This window comes from Leucopleurus acutus (genome assembly GCF_964270905.1).
Source record: "Leucopleurus acutus genome assembly, chromosome: 6".
Taxonomy (NCBI): Eukaryota; Metazoa; Chordata; class Mammalia; order Artiodactyla; family Delphinidae; genus Leucopleurus; species Leucopleurus acutus.
This window is the reverse complement of record NC_139149.1, coordinates 55788854-55809618: the sequence shown is the minus strand read 5'-3', so window position 1 is coordinate 55809618 and position 20765 is coordinate 55788854. Positions and strand designations below refer to the sequence as shown.

Sequence of the window (20765 nt, the reverse complement as noted above, 5' to 3'; positions counted from 1 at the left end):
AGGCAAGAAACACAAGAGAAGGAAAAAACCTACAATAATGAACCCAAAACAATTAAGAAAATGGGAATAGGAACATACATATCGATAATTACCTTACATGTAAATGGACTAAATGCTCCCACCAAAAGACACAGATTGGCTGAATGGGTACAAAAACAAGACCCATATATATGCTGTCTACAAGAGACCCACTTCAGACCTAGAGACACATACAGACTGAAAGTAAGGGGATGGAAAAAGATATTCCATGCGAATGGAAACGAAAAGAAAGCTGGAGTAGCAATTCTCATATCAGACAAAATAGACTTTAAAATAAAGACTATTACAAGAGACAAAGAAGGACACTACATAATGATCAAGGGATCGAACCAAGAAGAAGATATAACAATTGTAAATATTTATGCACCCAACATAGGAGCGCCTCAATACATAAGGCAAATACTAACAGCCATAAAAGGGGAAATCGACAGTAACACATTCATAGCAGGGAACTTTAACACCCCACTTTCACCAATGGACAGATCATCCAAAATGAAAATAAATAAGGAAACACAAGCTTTAAATGATACATTAAACAAGATGGACTTAATTGATATTTATAGGACATTCCATCCAAAAACAACAGAATACACATTTCTCTCAAGTGCTCATGGAACATTCTCCAGGATAGATCATATCTTGGGTCACAAGTCAAGCCTTGGTAAATTTAAGAAAATTGAAATTGTATCAAGTATCTTTTCCGACCACAATGCTATGAGACTAGATATCAATTACAGGAAAAGATCTGTAAAAAATACAAATACATGGAGGCTAAACAATACACTACTTTATAACGAAGTGATCACTGAAGAAATCAAAGAGGAAATTAAAAAATACCTAGAAACAAATGACAATGGAGACACGATGACCCAAAACCTATGGGATTCAGCAAAAGCAGTTCTAAGAGGGAAGTTTATAGCAATACAATCCTACCTTAAGAAACAGGAAACATCTTGAATAAACAACCTAACCTTTCACCTAAAGCAATTAGAGAAAGAAGAACAAAAAAACCCCAAAGTTAGCAGAGGGAAAGAAATCATAAAAATCAGATCAGAAATAAATGAAAAAGAAATGAATGAAATGATAGCAAAGATCAATAAAAGCAAAAGCTAGTTCTTTGAGAAGATAAACAAAATTGATAAACCATTAGCCAGACTCATCAAGAAAGAAAAGGAGAAGACTCAAATCAATAGAATTAGAAATGAAAAAGGAGAAGTAACAACTGACACCGAAGAAATACAAAAGATCATGAGAGATTACTACAAGCAACTCTATGCCAATAAAATGGACAACCTGGAAGAAATGGACAAATTCTTAGAAATGCACAACCTGCCAAGACTGAATCAGGAAGAAATAGAAAATATGAACAGACCAATCACAAGCACTGAAATTGAAACTGTGATTAAAAATCTTCCAACGGGGCTTCCCTGGTGGCGCAGTGGTTGAGAGTCCGCCTGCGGATGCAGGGGACGCAGGTTCGTGCCCCGCTCCGGGAGGATCCCACATGCCACGGAGCAGCTGGGCCGGTGAGCCATGGCCACTGAGCCTGCCCGTCTGGAGCCTGTTGCTCCGCAACGGGAGCACCCACAACAGGGAGAGGCCCGTGTACCGCAAAAAAAAAAAAAAAAAAAAAAAAAAAAATCTTCCAACAAACAAAAGCCCAGGACCACATGGCTTCACAGGCGAATTCTATCAAACATTTAGAGAAGAGCTCACACCTATCCTTCTCAAAGTCTTGCAAAATATAGCAGAGGGAGGAACACTCCCAAACTCATCCTATGAGGCCACCATCACCTTGATACCAAAACCAGGCAAGGATGTCACAAAGAAAGAAAACTACAGGCCAATATCACTGATGAACATACATGCAAAAATCCTCAACAAAATACTAGCAAACAGAATCCAACAGCACATTAAAAACATCATACACCATGATCAAGTGGGGTTTATTCCAGGAATGCAAGGATTCTTCAATATACGCAAATCAATCAACGTGATACGCCATATTAACAAATTGAAGGAGAAAAACCGTATGATCATCTCAATAGATGCAGAGAAAGCTTTCGACAAAATTCAACACCCATTTATGATAAAAACCCTGCAGAAAGTAGGCATAGAGGGAACTTTCCTCAACATAATAAAGGCCATATATGACAAACCCACAGCCAACATCGTCCTCAATGGTGAAAAACTGAAAGCATTTCCACTAAGATCAGGAACAAGACAAGGTTGCCCACTCTCACCACTCTTATTCAACATAGTTTTGGAAGTTTTAACCACAGCAATCAGAGAAGAAAAGGAAATAAAAGGAATCCAAATCAGAAAAGAAGTAAAACTGTCACTGTTTGCAGATGACATGATACTATACATAGAGAATCCTAAAGATGCTACCGGAAAACTACTAGAGCTAATCAATGAATTTGGTAAAGTAGCAGGATACAAAATTAATGCACAGAAATCTCTGGCATTCCTATACACCAATGATGAAAAATCTGAAAGTGAAATCAAGAAAACACTTCCATTTACCATTGCAACAAAAAAAAATAAAATATCTAGGAATAAACCTACCTAAGGAGAAAAAAGACATGTATGCAGAAAATTATAAGACACTGATGAAAGAAATTAAAGATGATACAAATACATGGAAAGGTATACCATGTTCCTGGATTGGAAGAATCAACATTGTGAAAATGACTCTACTACCCAAAGCAATCTACAGATTCAATGCAATCCCTATCAAACTACCACTGGCATTTTTCACAGAACTAGAACAAAAAATTTCACAATTTGTATGGAAACACAAAAGACCCCGAATAGCCAAAGCAATCTTGAGAAAGAAAAACAGAGCTGGAGGAATCAGGCTCCCTGACTTCAGACTATACTACAAAGCTACAGTAATCAAGACAGTATGATACTGGCACAAAAACAGAAAGACAGATCAATGGAACAGGATAGAAACCCCAGAGATAAACCCACGCACATATGGTCACCTTATCTTTGATAAAGGAGGCAAAAAGGTACAGTGGAGAAAGGACAGCCTCTTCAATAAGTGGTGCTGGGAAAACTGGACAGGTACATGTAAAAGTATGAGATTAGATCACCCCCTAACACCATACACAAAAATAAGCTCAAAATAGATTAAAGACCTAAATGTAAGGCCAGAAACTACCAAACTCTTAGAGGAAAACATAGGCAGGACACTCTATGACATAAATCACAGCAAGATCCTTTTTGACCCACCTCCTAGAGAAATGGAAATAAAAACAAAAATAAACAAATGGGACCTAATGAAACTTCAAAACTTTTACACAGCAAAGGAAACCATAAACAAGACAAAAAGACAACCCTCAGAATGGCAGAAAATATTTGCAAATGAAGCAACTGACACAGGATTAATCTCCAAAATTTATAAGCAGCTCATGCAGCTCAATATCAAAAAAACAAAAACCCAATCCAAAAATGGTCAGAAGACCTAAATAGACATTTCTCCAAAGAAGATATACAGACTGCCAACAAACACATGAAAGAATGCTCAACATCATTAATCATTAGAGAAATGCAAATCAAAACTACAATGAGATATCATCTCATACCAGTCAGAATGGCCATCATCAAAAAATCTAGTAACAATAAATGCTGGAGAGGGTGTGGAGAAAAGGGAACACTCTTGCACTGCTGGTGGGAATGTGAATTGGTACAGCCACTATGGAGAACAGTATGGAGGTTCCTTAAAAAACTACAAATAGAACTACCATATGACCCAGCAATCCCACTAGTGGGCATATACCCTGAGAAAACCATAATTCAAAAAGAGTCATGTACCAAAATATTCATTGCAGCTCTATTTACAATAGCCCGGAGATGGAAACAACCTAAGTGCCCATCATCGGATGAATGGATAAAGAAGATGTGGCACATATATACAATGGAATATTGTATTCCATTGTACATTCCATGCCACAATGGAATACAATGGAATACTCAGCCATAAAACGAAACGAAATTGAGCTATTTGTAATGAGGTGGATAGACCTAGAGTCTGTCATACAGAGTGAAGTAAGTCAGAAAGAGAAAGACAAATACCGTATGCTAACACATATATATGGAATTTAAGAAAAAAAAATGTCATGAAGAACCTAGGGGTAAGACAGGAATAAAGACACAGACCTACTAGAGAACGGACTTGAGGATATGGGGAGGGGGAAGGGTGAGCTGGGACAAAGCGAGAGAGAGGCATTGACATATATACACTACCAAACGTAAGGTAGATAGCTATTGGGAAGCAGCCGCATAGCACAGGGAGATCAGCTCGGTGCTTTGTGACCACCTAGAGGGGTGGGATAGGGAGGGTGGGAGGGAGGGAGACGCAAGAGGGAAGAGATATGGGAACATACGTATATGTATATCTGATTCACTTTGTTATAAAGCAGAAACTAACACACTATTGTAAAGCAATTATACTCCAATAAAGATGTAAAAAAAGAAGAAAAAAAAAAAGAGAGAGGCAATTACCACACAGCATTTCTTGCTTCAGAGCAGTAAGAGGATGTGTAGTTTTACAGGTTGGTATACAGCTTAAAAATTCTTGTAGTTCTGCCCATGAAGCTCGTGTCCAAACTGTGCTCTCTCTCCCAACAAATGTGCTCCCATCACCTTTGTGACATGTTGCTGACGCTTGACCTTGTGTGTTCTGTCTACACACAAACTAGTGATATCCAACATTTATTGTATACAATGTGCCAGGCACCATTCTGAGTGTTTTAAGTGCATTTCGTCATTTAACCTGCAATACCTCCTAACAGGAAGGCACACTTACTCTACCCATTTCATGGAGGGGAACACCAAGGAACAGAGTTTAGTCAGCAACTTGCCCGAGGTCATTCATGGAGAAGTGACCTCTGGGATTCAAACCCTTGTCTGGCTCAAGAACCTGCCTGTCCAGCACTCCACTCTCCTGCCTCTGAAACTGTGGGGAAGCAGCTGGAGAAGGAGAATTGCGGGGGAGTCAAAGGCAAGTGCTTTTTAAAATTGACACCGCCTCTCCCTTTGCCTTTAATTGTGGTGTTCTGAATCACCACAACTCTGGCGGCTTAGCAGCTAGAAACGGGATCCACAGCAGCCTCTGTGTAGACAGAACGAGCTTCCCCGGGCCTCTTCCAAGAGCATCTTTGCAGTTCCTGGACGTGTTGAGGGTCTAGAAAAGTGGGGAAGAGGGGGCTCTGATATCAAACGTCACCAAGGTAGCCCTCTGAGACCAGACACGGCCTCTCTGAGCAGCATGATTGTACCCTTCAACTCCGCCTTCAATACTATATCGGTGACCCTAATATACAAATATTATATATTTCATATTTAAAACCAGCTTTAGAATCAACCAAGCAAAACAGGCTGCAATCATTTTCTCTTGCATTTTCAACCCTAATAACCATTTCAGAATCCTCAGCAGATTACCCCACACATCAGAAAGAAATGAAATGATAAAGTCGGGAGGATGAGTTTGGATACGTGAGGAGTGGAACCCGTCACTAGGCTTCTTTTCTGGTGAGTTTGCCTACAACTGAAAAACTCTCTGGCCTCTGACCCTGAATGGCCTTTATCTTAGCACAGGTTAATGGGTAAATTCCTCCCCAGAGGAAATCGCTCTAAGAAGCCATGTTCCAACTGGCAAGCGTGGAGAGAGCTGTCACTTTTGTAAGTTGGAACAAACACTGCCATGTGGCTCATCCGTGCTTAGGGTCTAATGAAGCAGAATAGATAGCCTTTCAGAATTCCTGCTAAACAGAAGTGAAAGAACAGAGTTCAAAAGGGACACCTTTTCCCAAGGCAGAGGTGGCAATTTGCACCTCCAAGCACACTGGTTTCTTCTAAGGGAGCTGTTTTATCATGGTTTCTGGCCTAAAAAGCACCACATGCAAAAGAAGTGAAGAAAGGCAGAGCTAATCTCAAACTGAGACATGGAAATTTTTCCCCTCATTAAAATAATCAGAAAAGAGTTTATAAGAACATTGAACTTAATGTTCTAGCCCTACAGCTACTACATCTAATAGGAGTTGAGATTCTCCAAGCAATTGTCTTGGCACATGTGAAATTGATGATATATATTTCTTTGGATGGGTAACTCAATCTCAGAATATTCCGGTGAGTCTTAAAGATCCTTAACCAGGAAAATGGCATGCACTGACTTTTAATCCATTTATATTCTAATTTCCTCCCAGCATGTGGAGGCAGGTCAATAAATTTTCATTAGTAATAATGAAGACCGACCAATAAGTCAAAGACTAACATTTGTCTTAGATTTGAAAATAAATTATATTTATATTTTTGAAAGAAAGGAGAGATAGAAAATATCAGATTCAATATTTTAGACAGACCACAAATTAAACTGTAAGACTATAAGTGACCAGGTAATAAATTTTAGAGTACTGTGCTCTAAGAAAATTAAAATGATAAAAAGTGATAGAAAATGAACACTGTAGCTGGCCCCTGTGTCTATGAGGAATTAATTAAAATTGAACTAAGGCTCTCTTAAGCTTGAAAACAGCAGGTGACTGAGCCCTCCCTTTACTACAAATTAAGAAGAAATTTTAGTAATCTGAAAATCTTTGCAGTTTCACACCCCTGTCTCTGCCCTTCTACTTTCTATCAGCAACAGCTTCTTGGGCCTGGTATGCTGACATTTTCCACCCAAGCTTTATCAGTTTGCCTTTTGAAAGAGTCACAAACTCATACAAATAGGCTTGTGTTTAAAAGTTAGTTATTAACTATCTGAAAGACATTTTTACACAGCAGCTCTGTTTCTTGAGTGGTTAGGTTCTCTGGCTAGCCCACAACGCCCACTTCGTCATTACTCATTGCCTTAATTCTGGCTCCTGACGGCAGTGTAAAAAAGGAGAAATGGGAAGATGAGACCTGGAGGTCGCCCTGTCTTGGGCCAGTCTGGGAGTTCCACTGAGTCACTGCTCACTTCCAGCCCAGGGAAGGCACAGCTAAGGTAGGTGTAGCATTTCAGATCCTCTGTGTCTGTTAATTCCTGAACTGAGTGAGTTTATGTGGGGTGGGAAGGAGTGTTGTCATGGGGGAAGTCAGGTAAAATGGACAAGAAGAGCGGGTTTTTAAACTTTTTAGCTGGAAAACAAAATTTTATACAGCATCCCACCATATCATATAGATATTATGTTCTGAATAAGTGGGACAAGGGCTCTGAGCCCTGCCCATTTAATTTCCTCCTACCCCCTGAAGTGGCCCTTGAGAGCTCCCCACAGACCCCTGTGCTACCAGGTTTGAAAGCCACTGAGCTTGATGACCGCTGGTATCCCTTCCCATAGAAAACCCTCTGTGAAGGGAGATGGGCCAGGACCCCGAGTGTGCTGGGACTCCCACAGCAGTGCCCCAAAGTGCCTGCCCACTCGGAAGATGCCCTTACAACAAGCCTGGGTAGAGCTGGGTAGAAGTCAAAATGTATCACCTTCTCCATACCCCTATCTGTAAATCAGGGGTGGATGAGAGTATTCGCACACTGCATTGGGTTCTGAGAATTTAAGTGAAAGAGACCAAGGATCAGACACATCTAACGCAGTGCTTGATCTCTAGATGGTGCTGGATACATGGTCTCTTCTGTGATTTTATTATTCTTTTCTAGCTTTTGTTCAAAATAACATTCTATACACAATGTAAGTAAATTTCTTTGACACACTCATTTATTGCTCCTTGTCAAGAGCCTAACTTAAACTTCTTAAAAGTTATGAGTGCCTGAGGCACAGAGTCGCTCATACACGAATGCATTCATTCCCTCAGTGAACATCTATTGAATGCCTGCTCTGTGCTAGTCACGTGGGATACAAAGACCCTCAAGGAGTGGAGGAGACAGACAAGTCAACAGAAAGTAACAGTGTAGGCAGTAGAGCGATAGCAGAGGTAAGCACTGGTTCTGTACATCTCTGAGGAGCACTCTTTTGACACTGGGGACTGGAATCTTGACTTGAAGGCCCAGGGTGGGATGACTGAATCTTGAAGAATGCATTGAGTGGAGGCTGGAAATGCAGGTGAAGAAGTGTCTACCGGGCAGTGGATACAGCAGGTACAAATGCAGGGACCCATGGAGGCAGGTAGGAGGGATGGCAGGGAGCCATGGGGGGGGTGATTGCAAGTGGTTCTGTAAGCAGTGACTGTAGGTAAGATGGAGACATGTGGGGTCATGCAGAGATGGAGAGAGACAAGCTGGATAGGAAGGCAGGGCCCAGATCTCAAAGTTCCTTTTATGAAATACTACAAAGGCTGAATTTTATACTAAAGGTCATTGGAGTCTTTGAAGGGTCTTAAACAGGGTCCTGGCCACAGAGTAGAAGATGTATTAGATGCTCCCTAGTTGAGGCAACTTGCTTGGACTAGAAAAAGGAGATCCTCTGAAGGGACACAGCTCTGAGCCCATGTACCAGACTCGAGGGTTGAGAGTGGATTAGATGTCTGCCTTCACTCTGCCCATCAGCCAGGTGATTTTGTGCAGTGTACAAACTGCACAGCTGCAAGGTAGTACCCTAGGCAGGAGGACGGGTTAAGAGTTCTGTCAGAACAATGGCAGAGGCCATGAAATGAAAAGAGAGCTATAGGAATAAGAGGTGTTTGGAAGAGAGAAATATACAGACTTGGTCATGAGTTGAGACAGAAGGGGTCATGGGTGGCTCTGAGGTACTGGGCTTGATTGGGTGGGCAGAGGTACCAGTAATCATGGTTAAAAATCCAGAAGGAGTACCAGCTTTTGGGAAAAGCCGATCAACTCTGTTTTGGATAGGCTGCCTTTGTGGTTTCATGGAACGTCCAGCTGGAAGTGTCCAATAGACTGTTGGATATATGGTTTGAAGTATGGATAAGACATACTGCCTAGTAATGTATATATGGGAGTCATCAATATGCAAAAAAAGAGCTTAAGTTATGGGAATTAAGATCACTCAGGCTATGGGTAGACTAGAAAAGGTAAGAATTTAACAAAGATTTCATTTTAATCATTTACCTTTCATTGACAGCATCTGCAATGAATTGTAGATGGAATAATGACCAACTAAATTTCCTTCTTTGTTTTTTTCTTTTCTTTTCTTCTATTTTTTAATTAAAAAAAAAATTTATGTCCAGAGTTGTGGTACTTGCCATTTGAAAACCTGACCTTAAGTTTCCTTAGAGAGAAAAAATTGACTTTCCCCATCAAAGTCTGTTTAAACCTTAGCTGTGAGGGTGCAGGGAACCAAACACTTAAATCGTTTCTGGAAATGTGCCTTTGTCTTTTTGAATCTGATCTGTGATTGTGTTGAAATGAACCTGATGACTTTGACATTAGGCATCTTAGGAGCTGCTGTGTGTTTCTGGCTAAATCTGAGTTACTACTATAAAAAAAGAAACTGGAGAAACTAATTGGATAAAAGAAGCTAAGCAATACCATGAATTGCAGAATTTCCAGGCAAAATGGTGTTTCAATACCAACACTTTTCTATCACCACCAATTAGAACAAATGCAAGAAGGCAGCTGAGATTGGAAATAAACCATTATCTGGCCTCGAAGCTTAATTGGGATGCAGTCCCTTGTAGCCACAAGCTAATACAGAAGTGTTAGAAGAACCACATTCCAATGGATTCTTAAGCAAGGTGTCTGGAATTGTTAATATACAACAATAGTAAAGACTCTGTTCTAATAATGTAGATGTAATAATAAGAAAATAAACCCTTAACTATCTTTCATTTATTTATTCATTCAATCTACAAGGATTTACTGAATGCATTTTTTTTTCGGTACGCGGGCCACAATTGGCCACAGCAGTGGAAGGCCCGTGTACCGCGAATAAAAAAGCACATTTGGGGACTTCCCTGGTGGTCTAGCAGTTAAGACTCCACGCTCCCAATGCAGGGGGCCCAGATTCGATCCCTGGTCAGGGAACTAGATCTCACATGCCACAACTAAAGATCCTGCACGACGCAACGAAGATCCCACACCGGGCAATGAAGATCCCGCATGCCTGAAACTAAGCCCCGGCGCAGATAAATAAATAAATAAATAAATAAATAAATAAATATTAAAACAAAATGTAATCCAAATTCTTTACAAGCATTCGTTAAATAAATATAATTTTTTTTTTTAAAAAAAGCACATTTGAACTCTCCTGTATCTTTCCTTGGCCTCATTCATCAGTCCTGATAAAGCTAATGTTCTCCCTTGCTCTTGACCTACTAATACAGGATGCAATCAACTCAGGCATCTTTGTCCTTATGGTACACACGCAATATTTTAAATTTGAAATGGGTTCCCTTGAAAGAATAAACAATCTTTTTTGCAGGTCTCTTTGGAGTTGTTTATTACAGAGCTGTCTGGACATAGGGAAATGGCCTAAGCACCCTTGATTCAGTCCTCGTGGCCCCTAATTTTAAGCAGGAATTTTTGTAACTTTCTTAACTGAGTTCAGTGTGTTCATTTCACCACAGTGAACAGCTTTACACGTGATCGTATCTAGTATTAGGAGAAGATGATAGTGTTGGGGATATATGTATATCTATAGCTGATTCGCTTTGTTATAAGGCAGAAACTAACACACCATTGTAAAGCAATTATACTCCAATAATGATGTTAAAAAAAAAAGCAAATAACAAAAAAAGAGAGAGAAGATGATACTGAAAAAGGTGACTTTTCATTCATCCACGCATTCATTCAACAGACACTGAAGAAGTCAAAAGGCCAGACTCTAAGAGCTCAGCGTACAAAGATGAGTAAGACACAGCCACTACCCTCGCTAGGGAGACAGAAATGTAAACGAATAATTGCCATCTGTGTGAGGAGCGCACTAATGATAGAGTACACATCGGTACAATGGTGGGCCCCAGGAGAGGGCAGTGATCAGAAGGGACCTGGCTGAGCCTTCCCAAGCAGAATTACGTCCTGTTGTTTCCTGATTCTTTTTTTTTTTTTTTTTTTTTTTTTGCGGTACGCGGGCCTCTCACACTTGTGGCCTCTCCCGTTGCGGAGCACAGGCTCTGGACGCGCAGGCTCAGCGGCCATGGCTCATGGGCCCAGCCGCTCCGCGGCATGTGGGATCTTCCCGGACCGGGGCACGAACCCGTGTCCCCTGCATCGGCAGGCGGACTCCCAACCACTGCGCCGCCAGGGAAGCCCTGTTTCCTGATTCTTATGGTGCCCCAATGATAAATGTGCAATAACAGAGAATCACTCTTCAAAGCAATTTCTCAAGTACCAAAATATAACGCTGTGTTCTGGAAAGTAGGACAGCTGTAATCACTCCTCCACTTATATCGCTTGCTGCAACTAAAGAGGAAGAACTGCTTCATGCAAACATGCATTTTGTACCTTTGCTGAAGAATGGATGTGATCTGCTTGCAGAAATCTTCTCCATTTTGAGAAAACTCCTTTAGGTTCTTGTATACTTTATTATACTGAAAAAGATGCACAGAAGGTTTATGAGCACTTCCAAAGACGGAACTCCTATAAAATCAGAACGGTGCTGTAATGATGACTGTCGTTGTAAATGATCACACAGTTACAGAATGCACACCTTTTGGGTGAGTTCTTAAAATAAAGACGAAGTCTCTTCTGCGTGGATATGAAAGATCCTGGAGAACTTTTTAAAAATAAAGCTGGTCTACCTGTCTCTTCCTAGGCCAAATGCAAACAGTTCAACAGTGGGGTGCATTTGGATTCCTGTCACCCCTATTATTCCCAGGAAGGCTAAAAGTACATTCTGAAATACACTGCATATTCCCCACAAATTCCAAAATACTATCCCTGGACCTCATGACAAACCCTGAACCATTAAAGTGAGTACTTCTTGGCCGAGATAGAAAATGTAAGTGAATAATTTGGTAATAAAATTTCTCCTAGGCCCCTCTATGTCTCATTTAACTCTAGTAATAAGAATGTTATAATAATGAGTTGAACATTTTGGTTGAACCAAACCTTATAAATGTATCTATATATGAATTTAGCCTGTAGACACAAAAATCAGTCAAAAGATTTTGTCATGTGACTTCGAACTCCACAATGTTATTCTGAAAATTGTATTGGTAAGGCTAGACATTGATGACGATAGATTTTAAGTGCCCAGGTGGAGAGGGCAAGTGAAAATTGATTCTGCTGCTCCCCTGACACAGAGTGGATGAGTGAGGTGATCAAGTCTCAAACACACTGTCTCAACGTTTCCATCTGGGAGATGCGATAGCCCATCACATTTTTCAAAATAAGATTGTACACAAGAGGGCGCAACTTCTGCGTAGACTGAGTGCCGTGTGGTGGCTCTTTGTTCATACAATGAGCCAGCCTCTTCCAGCCCTCCAATGTCTCGGGCATGGTGCTGGTCACTTGTTGAGAAAGGGAAAGGGAGGGAAACTCACACTTCCTGAGCACCTACTATAGGGCAGGCATGTTCCCATTATATGAATCCTCAGAGCTGAGGCAACCTTTCAGCTATAGCACCTGGAGTAAGCAGCTAGCAGAGTAGCAAAGAGGACATAGGGCACAGAGGTAGAAAGACCTAAAGAAATGACCTAAGCCAGGTCCCTACCTTCAGGGGTGGAACCAACCAATACCTAGGACGTAGAAACATAATCCTATAGATACCAAATCTTTTCCTCTTTATGCAGTAGTTTAACTTTCCCCTGAATTTAACACAGAAAGCCATGACAGGATTTGGTAGACACACAATAGGCGCAAACAGCTTCACTGAAACTGGCTGGGACACAAAAACAACTGTGAGAGGGCAAAGCTCTTTAGAAGGACATTGTTAACTCCTAAAGCAAGGTTTGCAAAAATTCGGTGCCTATAGGCACCTGGATGAGGGAGGCGCAGGGCGGGGACAGTGAACTGGAGAGACAGCTGCCACAACAACTCTGGATCATGGACCAGCTTTTTTTGTGCAAAAAAGCTGAAATGAGGATTGGTATCTGAAACATAACTTTTAAAATTTTGCAGCAAACAATTCACAAAATTTTCAACTCTTTGCCAAGCAAGCAAAACATACCTGTAGTGCAATCCAAGTGTAGCCTCCGTCATGAAGAAATGATTCTCCTCTAAGCCATGAGAGTAAAATCACTATTGGGCAACCAAGCTTTCTCATTTTTATTTCCACAAACATAAGTTGTCATCTATGAATGATGTGATACTTTCAGGCCTCCTTCCTCCCCTTACAAGTACAATGGAAGAGTTTGGTAAGCATTTTAAAATTGTTTAGCTTTTTTTTTATTCCTTTGTTACCTAAACACTTTCACTAAATTGTCCCTTAAGGCTTTCATTTTCTTCCCATAACACCAAATAACATCCAATAAAACATACGTAGGTATCATGAGAAGAAAATAGAGACATATTGGGCAGGCACGTGCCCTTGGAATAAAGTCATTTCTCAGCCCCTCTCACCCGTAGCTGTAGTAGCCATGTGACTAAATGCTTCCCAAAGAGGTATGGGTGAAAGTTTTGTGTTGGGTTTTAGTGAAAATTCCTTCCTCCTTTCTCCTGAAACCTGGACTTAAAATGACAGCTGATGCCGTAAGGTGATCTTGAGGATGGATGTCACATGCTAAGCTCTTAGATCAGAAAGCGAGAAAGAGCCTGGGTCCCTGATGCCCTGGGGGCCACTGCAGAAGCCCCCAACTCTCTACTTTTGGACTTATTTTATGTATGAGAGAAACATAACAGTAGGCTTTTTTAAAAGCCACTTTTATTTTGGGTTTTCTAAATAAGCAGGTAAACATAGTTCTAACTCATACACAGTCTTTTAACTTTTTATTTTAAATTATGAAACATTTTTATGTTTTATAAATAAGAATGATACAAACAATAATTATGATACACATTATATTCTCACTACCAAAGTTACAGAGATATTGACACTTTGCTTCTGCTCTTTTTAAATAACAATTTTTCCTTTTAATAATTTCTTTGACTATTTTTGCACATTTGTCCTTCTGTATCAACATTTATCTAATTACAATTTTAAAAATCCCTGTTGAGATCCTAAGTGGAATTGCATTACATCTATATATCTCAATTTGAGGAAATTAACTTTTTTATGGTATTTAGACTTCCCACCCACGGGCATAGTAAGTCTTTTCATTTGTTCAAATCTTATTTCATGTTCAATAAAATCTTATGGTTTTCTTTATAGGTCCTGTAGCATTCTTATTTACTTAGAAATACCTCACAGTATTACACACTATTAAGCTATCTTTTAAAATAGTGTCTTACCTGTTTCTCTCTCCAGCTTACACCAAAACAGAAACAAAGACCCAACAAAAACATCAGGGGGCCATGCGCAGGAGAGAAAGATTTGGATACATGCTTGCAAAGTGAATTTTTCTGTTCTCAAACACCGTAAGGCTGGGTCTGGGAGAAGACAAAGCAGAGAGTTGGATGGAAGGATGCCTTCCGAGCAGCGGAGACAAGAAACTCCCATCAGGAAAACTAGGAGGGGAGGGAAGGGACTCTGAGATGAGCTGTCTTAGGACACGGACCCCCATCAGCCCACCATCACCAGAAGATGCGATTTGCATCCAATAGTCCTGGGGAAAGAATAGGGTGCCTCAGATACCATGTATGAGGATGAGGAAGGTAGGGGAAAACTTGCTCCTAAACAAAGTGGAAATGAGCAGAACCAGTTGAGAATTTTTCCCTGTCCTGGGGCTGCAGGGGCTACTGCATTTCCCGAACTTATCAAGCCATCAAAACTCTCCAAGACACATTTTAAAAATACTACCTCCACAGGACTAGTTCTAGGAAGCCAGAAAGCCTGGAAAGTTTATAAACCAATGATTCAAAACTCGGTTGCTTTTAGAGGAGAGTGGGTGAGCTGTGGCAGTATGGAGACCACCTGTCTTTCCCTAAGGCATTCAGATTCAACTTTTTTAAGCAAGAATCTTTTTTAAGCAAGAAGCACATCTTATGGCATCAGTTGCCCCTGGGGCTCCCAGTTTTGGATTTTGGAAGGATTTTCCTGTCATTTAATAGGCTAGTACTTTCTAACTTCCTAATTTTTTCACATCATGATATACATGGAAAATGATATTTGTACTGAAACAATGTGGTAAATGGACAAATTTGTTCAAGGTAGAGGCAACTGGCCCATGAGCTCATCCCCCCAGCTACACCCTCCCTGTAACTCATCCCCCAGACCCCTGGGCACTTGTGTGCCCAGGTACACACAAGTCAGGAAGTTCTTCGATACATTATGTTGTTGTTAACTCAATGATCAGATAAGAGTGGGACGTTCTGCTTATTACAGCAACGGGGAGAATCTTTATCATTGACTCTACATATAATGTACTGGACACTCCATGACAAACCCTGATCCAGACTGAGGTAAATGTGATATCCATAAATAAAAGAGTGACAAAGAACAGTTCCATTATTTCAGCATAACCCCTTTTTTGATGCAATGATTCTGTACCTTTCATCTTGTGCCATCTACTCAGACTTGAAGACAAAAGCTGTCTTGCAAAAGCAGACTTGCATAAACATCAAAGCAGACCCCAGAGACCATCTCATCCAGTGCGTGTGTGTGTGTGTGTGTGTGTGTGTGTGTGTGTGTGTGTATAATCAGAAAATCTTAGAACTTATCTGCTTTGAGGGGATGAAGTCTCTTGACCTTGGCTTTGGCTCTCCTTCTCCTCTCCCATCTTTCTTCCCCACCCCACTCTCACCCAGCACAGGGGCTCTGAAGGGATTCCATGGAGCACAGTTTGGAAACCACTAAAGTCCAATCCTCTTATTTTATAGTTAAGGCCGTAACAGCAAAAGATAACCTCATTAGTTAGAGACAGAACTGTGATTAGAAATGTTAAGTGAGAAAATCAACTAGAGAATCTATTAGAAATAAGTATATTTATAAAGAGCTAATCAGTATAATCACACTAAGTGTACTCAGAGTGGTATTACCTTTCAGTATTATGAGCAGGGCAGATCGCTCGCCAATGTCATCAACCAGCACAGAAGGCTTTGCTCTACTCAGAGTCGTGGAAGATGAATTTTTCCTGTTTTTTTTCCCACCTACTGAGCTTTTGAATACCCCACCCCCTACCAAATATTCATTCCAGGAAAGAACCTACTGTTGATCTTACATCTCCATTTGAATTTATATTAACATGCTACTTTTCCATAACGTCATTAAGTACTAGGAAAAAACGACATGTTTTTTTGTTCCCTGATAAAGGGATTGCAGGCTGGTGGAGAAATATGTGGGATCTTTCTGAGAATCTAAAAATCCCTTCAGGTAGATAACTAATGCACACAGAGATGTCCCATTCTGCCATTAAGAAAATGCTTCTGCCCAGCACTTATAAGCAAATTCTGTCAGATAAATATTATCGTTACGAAAAAACTTAGTAACCTAGGCAATTGGCACATGAAATGATTAGACAGAGGTCTTGTGAACAACAAAAAATTCACTTTCTCAACCTTGGCCTAGCTGCTCTTTCTGACTTTCCATGATCTGAATGATTAAGAAGGTTAAATTCAATTACTCTAGAAAAATCCATTTTCATTCTAGGTGCAAGTATGAAAAGTTTGCTTTTTTTGTTTTTTGGTGGGCAGGGAGTAATGATGACCCTCATAGTGTTAAACAAACCATGATATTCTACTTAATGTTAATCAAATAAGCTTTTGTTGGATGCCTTTCACATGCCAGGCCCTGTGCTACTGATTTCATGTGGTGTACTATTTCTAAGTACTGCTTTTGTAAACTAAGAAATTGTATTTATTAGGCACCTAGGTAATATTTAGAATCTCCATGGCAGGCTGTCATAGATTGTGAGATACATTAAAGAACATCGTCTACTTCATCCTCTCCCCCTCTTACTTTACAGATGAGGAAACAGAGGCCCACGAAATGTGAAATGGCACATCACACATCTCACTGATGCACACTGGGGATGCTGTGGGCCGACATCCAAGCCAGACCCAAGCTGCCTCCTTATCTCTGCAGTGTCCCAGAACCCCTCAGGAGCCATGGACCATTGCCCCAGCATCTTTTATATTAGTGCCAGTTAATATCTTCTGACCCAGGCTGAGCCACTGAAATGGGATGCTCGGGTTGGCGTCTGAACCAGGCTGAAGGAGCAGCCCCACAGTACTGTTTCGACAGCTGATGAAGTTAAGAGAAGAGGCTGACTATGTGGACCCAGGGAAGCCTGCTTTGACAGCTCCCTACCTGGATACTGAAGGAGTGAGTAAAAGGAAAACCTTGCTTATAGGTAATTATTTGCCCTTGATTTCTATGGCGTTGTTTCTTAGGAAGGTGCTATTTTTTTTTTTTAATGATTAGATTATTTCATTTGGAGATGATCTGATCCTGTTTCCTTGCACATGGATTTGTAAATGATTTCCTTTGGCATATTTTGAGGATTAGAAGCTAAGCTCACAGGCATTAAGGCATCAGGGCCCAGAGCCAATTCTTCTCTTTTTCAAAAAGAGAACTTTAAAAAATCTCCTTCAAATAAGTTCTGACTTTCTCGTGATTAGTTAAAAGTCCTACACAGCATTCAAGCAATCTTGTGTGCTACCCTGGTGACTGATAATTTGTGCATAGACACTAACCCAGCTCTTTGAGGCAGAATGGCCCAGCTATCAGCTTATCTTACTCATTGGAGCATGACATAAAAGAAGAGGTTTTTAAATTTTTTCTGGAGTCTGGTGAGACCTATTTTACTCAGAAAAATATTTTCAAATGCATAAAACAAAATAACAGGATTATAAAGGAAACTGATTACATTGATATGTGTTTTATAAAATACAATTTTAAATCATATTTTATATGCTTTTTAATTAACATACTAAATAATGAGTCTTAAGATTTACCCAAATTTCTAAGTCACACTGAGTGTGAGTAAATAGTATTTCTAGGTATCTGTAAACAAATGTAATGTTATATAAAAATATAAGTGATTTTTATTAGTTACAAAGTCACAGACGCTGCAGTTGTACTAGGGCTTGCTGCTTATATCCAAAATTGGAGGAAATTCTAAATTGCAGTTAGAAACTAACACAAATAAATAGGTCATGCTTTTCCCATCGAAGGTCACACAAACCACTGTTTCCATATGTGGATCCACTGGGGTAGACCAAGTTAAGAACTGTAGCTAAGCTAAGGCTTGATGAATTAGTTGTGTTCCGTGCAACCCTAGGGACTCATGAAATGGAATATTTTGCAGAAAGTTAAAGCTTTGCGTTCTTTTTGGTTTCTTCATGAAACTACCTGTTTCATGAAGCATTCTTTTGCAGTCCACTCCCTTGTTTTATTCTGTTGCCAAATTGCAGCCTCATCTTCACACAGCCTTGTTGCCCAAGCGCAAACTAGGACTGCACCAGGAAATCAACTTGAACACTTGCTGAAGATGAAACAATTGCAAATAAATAAAGATTCTGTGACTTCAGAGGATTCAGAAACCCTGGCTGAAGGAATATCCTCCCGCTCTCGACTACGTTTGGTGGCAGTGGGCCCAGAAAGATGACTTTCAAGTTTGGGGACAAGGACAGGAGTCCTTGGGGCAATAGTTAAGCACAGGGAAAAGGGCTCCACATGTCAGGGAGGGAGCATTAAGCTGACGTAGAGATATGGTGATGGGTTGTCTTGGGAGCTGCTCAAAGGAAGTATTTCTCTTAGGTCCAGGTCTGAAGTCAGCCTTAGAAAGGGATATTAGGCTTTTGGTTTTTAGTTTCTGTTTTTGTTTTAACTTATCCTGGCTTCAGTTTTCCTCTCCACTATCTCACTCTTCCCTTGGTCTTGATTTCTTCTTTGGTGACCGTTGGTGCCAAGGTTTTGCTTCCACTTATCCCATCCCCGTCCCACTCACCCACCCTATACAAAAACATTATCGCTAACCTATCAGGAGAAAGGAGAGGAGTCAACATTTTGGTAAGGGAGCAAATGCAAGGAGTGAAAAATAAACAAATACATAAATGAGAAAAGACTTTTTGAAAAGTTATCTGTTAGCTTACCAATAGAGATAGGATTGGGGTGGAGGAAATCAAATGGAGGAGGTTTCGCCCTTAAAATCTGTATACAACCATATTGTTGGAATTTCTTTTTACCTTAGACACATGTGACTATTGTGTTTTTTTTTTTTTTACGATTTTTAAAAATATTTATTTATTTAGGTTGCACAGGTCTTAGTTGCGGCAGGCAGACTTTTTTTTTTTTTTACAAGACAAGACATAAATAAACTGACAACAAGCATTGTAAGTGGATGACCACAACAAAAGCAACAATGATTGCAATTACCAAACACGAAACACACTCAGACTATTTCATAATATTGACATTCAGTCCAGGAATCCCCCACTGTAACAGCTCCTTTACTTTGCAGTGAAAATTGATTTGTATATTTTTTGCCTCTGAGACTATTGTGTTTTTAAAAAGTAAAAGTAGGCAGAGGCTGCTACTACGCTGTCATTATTAATATCACTAGCCATCGTGACTATCTCATTTAGCTCGTCTGATTCCTGAACTCATTCTGTGGGATGGTGGATACAGTTTCATCTTTGCTAAGCCTGTGCTTTCCACATCCACTGAATAAACACAAACGAAACCAATAATTCTCTGTTGATCTTTTTCTTTATGGTTTTATGGCAGCCCCTGTTTATCTGCTTCTCCACGTTTTTTTTTTGTTTGTTTATTTTTAATAAAATACTTGAAGAATGAATGCAACCCCTTGCTTCTGATGTCACCAGTTTTAGTTTTTTGGCACCATTTCTTGGGATAACACACTGACAATCTTTGATTACTTTATTTCCTCCCCCCTCCATTTTAATTGCTCCTCATTTCCTAAATTACGTCTCTGCTCTTGCGGCTAACGACCTCACAACTTGACCACCCTTCTATTTTTGGTACGCTCCCAGGATTGAAACAAACACGCTGGTAAACGTGTCCGAGGACCACCGCAGGGCGGACAGAGCGCGGAGCCTGTACTTCCTCCCTCGGCCCTTGCAGTTCTGGGCTCTAAATGATATGGGAAAATACGCAAAACCATCCTGACTTTATTCCCAGAGCCCCAAACTAGCTGCAGATATTCTGCGCATTTATGTGTCTACAGTATGCATGATATTGGCACCACTGGCATATATTTGAAGAATGTTTCCCAAACAGCCACCATTTGCATGCAAATATAATGCTACATACACTCAAAGTTTTTTCAAGAATGTGAGAATAAAAGATGACAATTACCTGCCCTGTCATTTGCTAGAAAGAGCTCTGTTTTAAATTGAACCAAAGAAAAACCACAGACTTTTGTACCAGTGCCAATATCTAAACATGTTTGGCTTCTGAGTGTCCCAAATTTCTTAAGTTCAAATCCATTAATACATAAATCTACTCCTCAGCCGCCCTCTCACACACAGGCAAACCACACTGAGCTACTCACCGAACAATCTGTCAGTGGGTCCCTCATGGTGAGATGTTTGCTTCAGTCCTTTTAGCTATGCTCCGGCATACAGGATGCTGCACCAAAGGTTGGGTGTGTCCTGGGCTTCCGGGATTCAAAGGACCTAGAGTACGTCAGTCCTTGTCAAACACCCCAAGGAGGAAGTCCCAGCCCTGGACTTTAATCCCGTTTGTTTTCTGAAAAAGCAAAGAATGGCTCCGGGTCAAGAGAGCTGGAGTGAGATGGTGAGAATGACTCCTGTAAATACTTAGGGGGTCAGAATACTGTGTCCTGAACTGCGTGGCCTTGAAAGAAATCCCAGAGGTTATAAAGCG

At 40.4% G+C, this 20765-nt stretch overlaps 1 protein-coding gene across 2 annotated transcripts in view; it reads right to left on the bottom strand.

Moving 5' to 3' along the window:
* Positions 1-20485, bottom strand: part of NOSTRIN (nitric oxide synthase trafficking) — a 63171-nt gene extending 42686 nt beyond the window's left edge. For both annotated transcript variants that reach the window (XM_082840779.1, XM_082840780.1), the window contains exons 1-2: positions 20431-20485; positions 11381-11466 (exon numbers count right to left, since the gene is read on the bottom strand). In XM_082840779.1, the coding sequence (XP_082696905.1) occupies positions 11381-11466; positions 20431-20457 (113 nt within the window). In that variant the 5' untranslated portion in view covers positions 20458-20485. The remainder of the gene's footprint in view (positions 1-11380; positions 11467-20430) is intronic.
* Between the last annotated feature and the right edge of the window lie 280 nt (positions 20486-20765).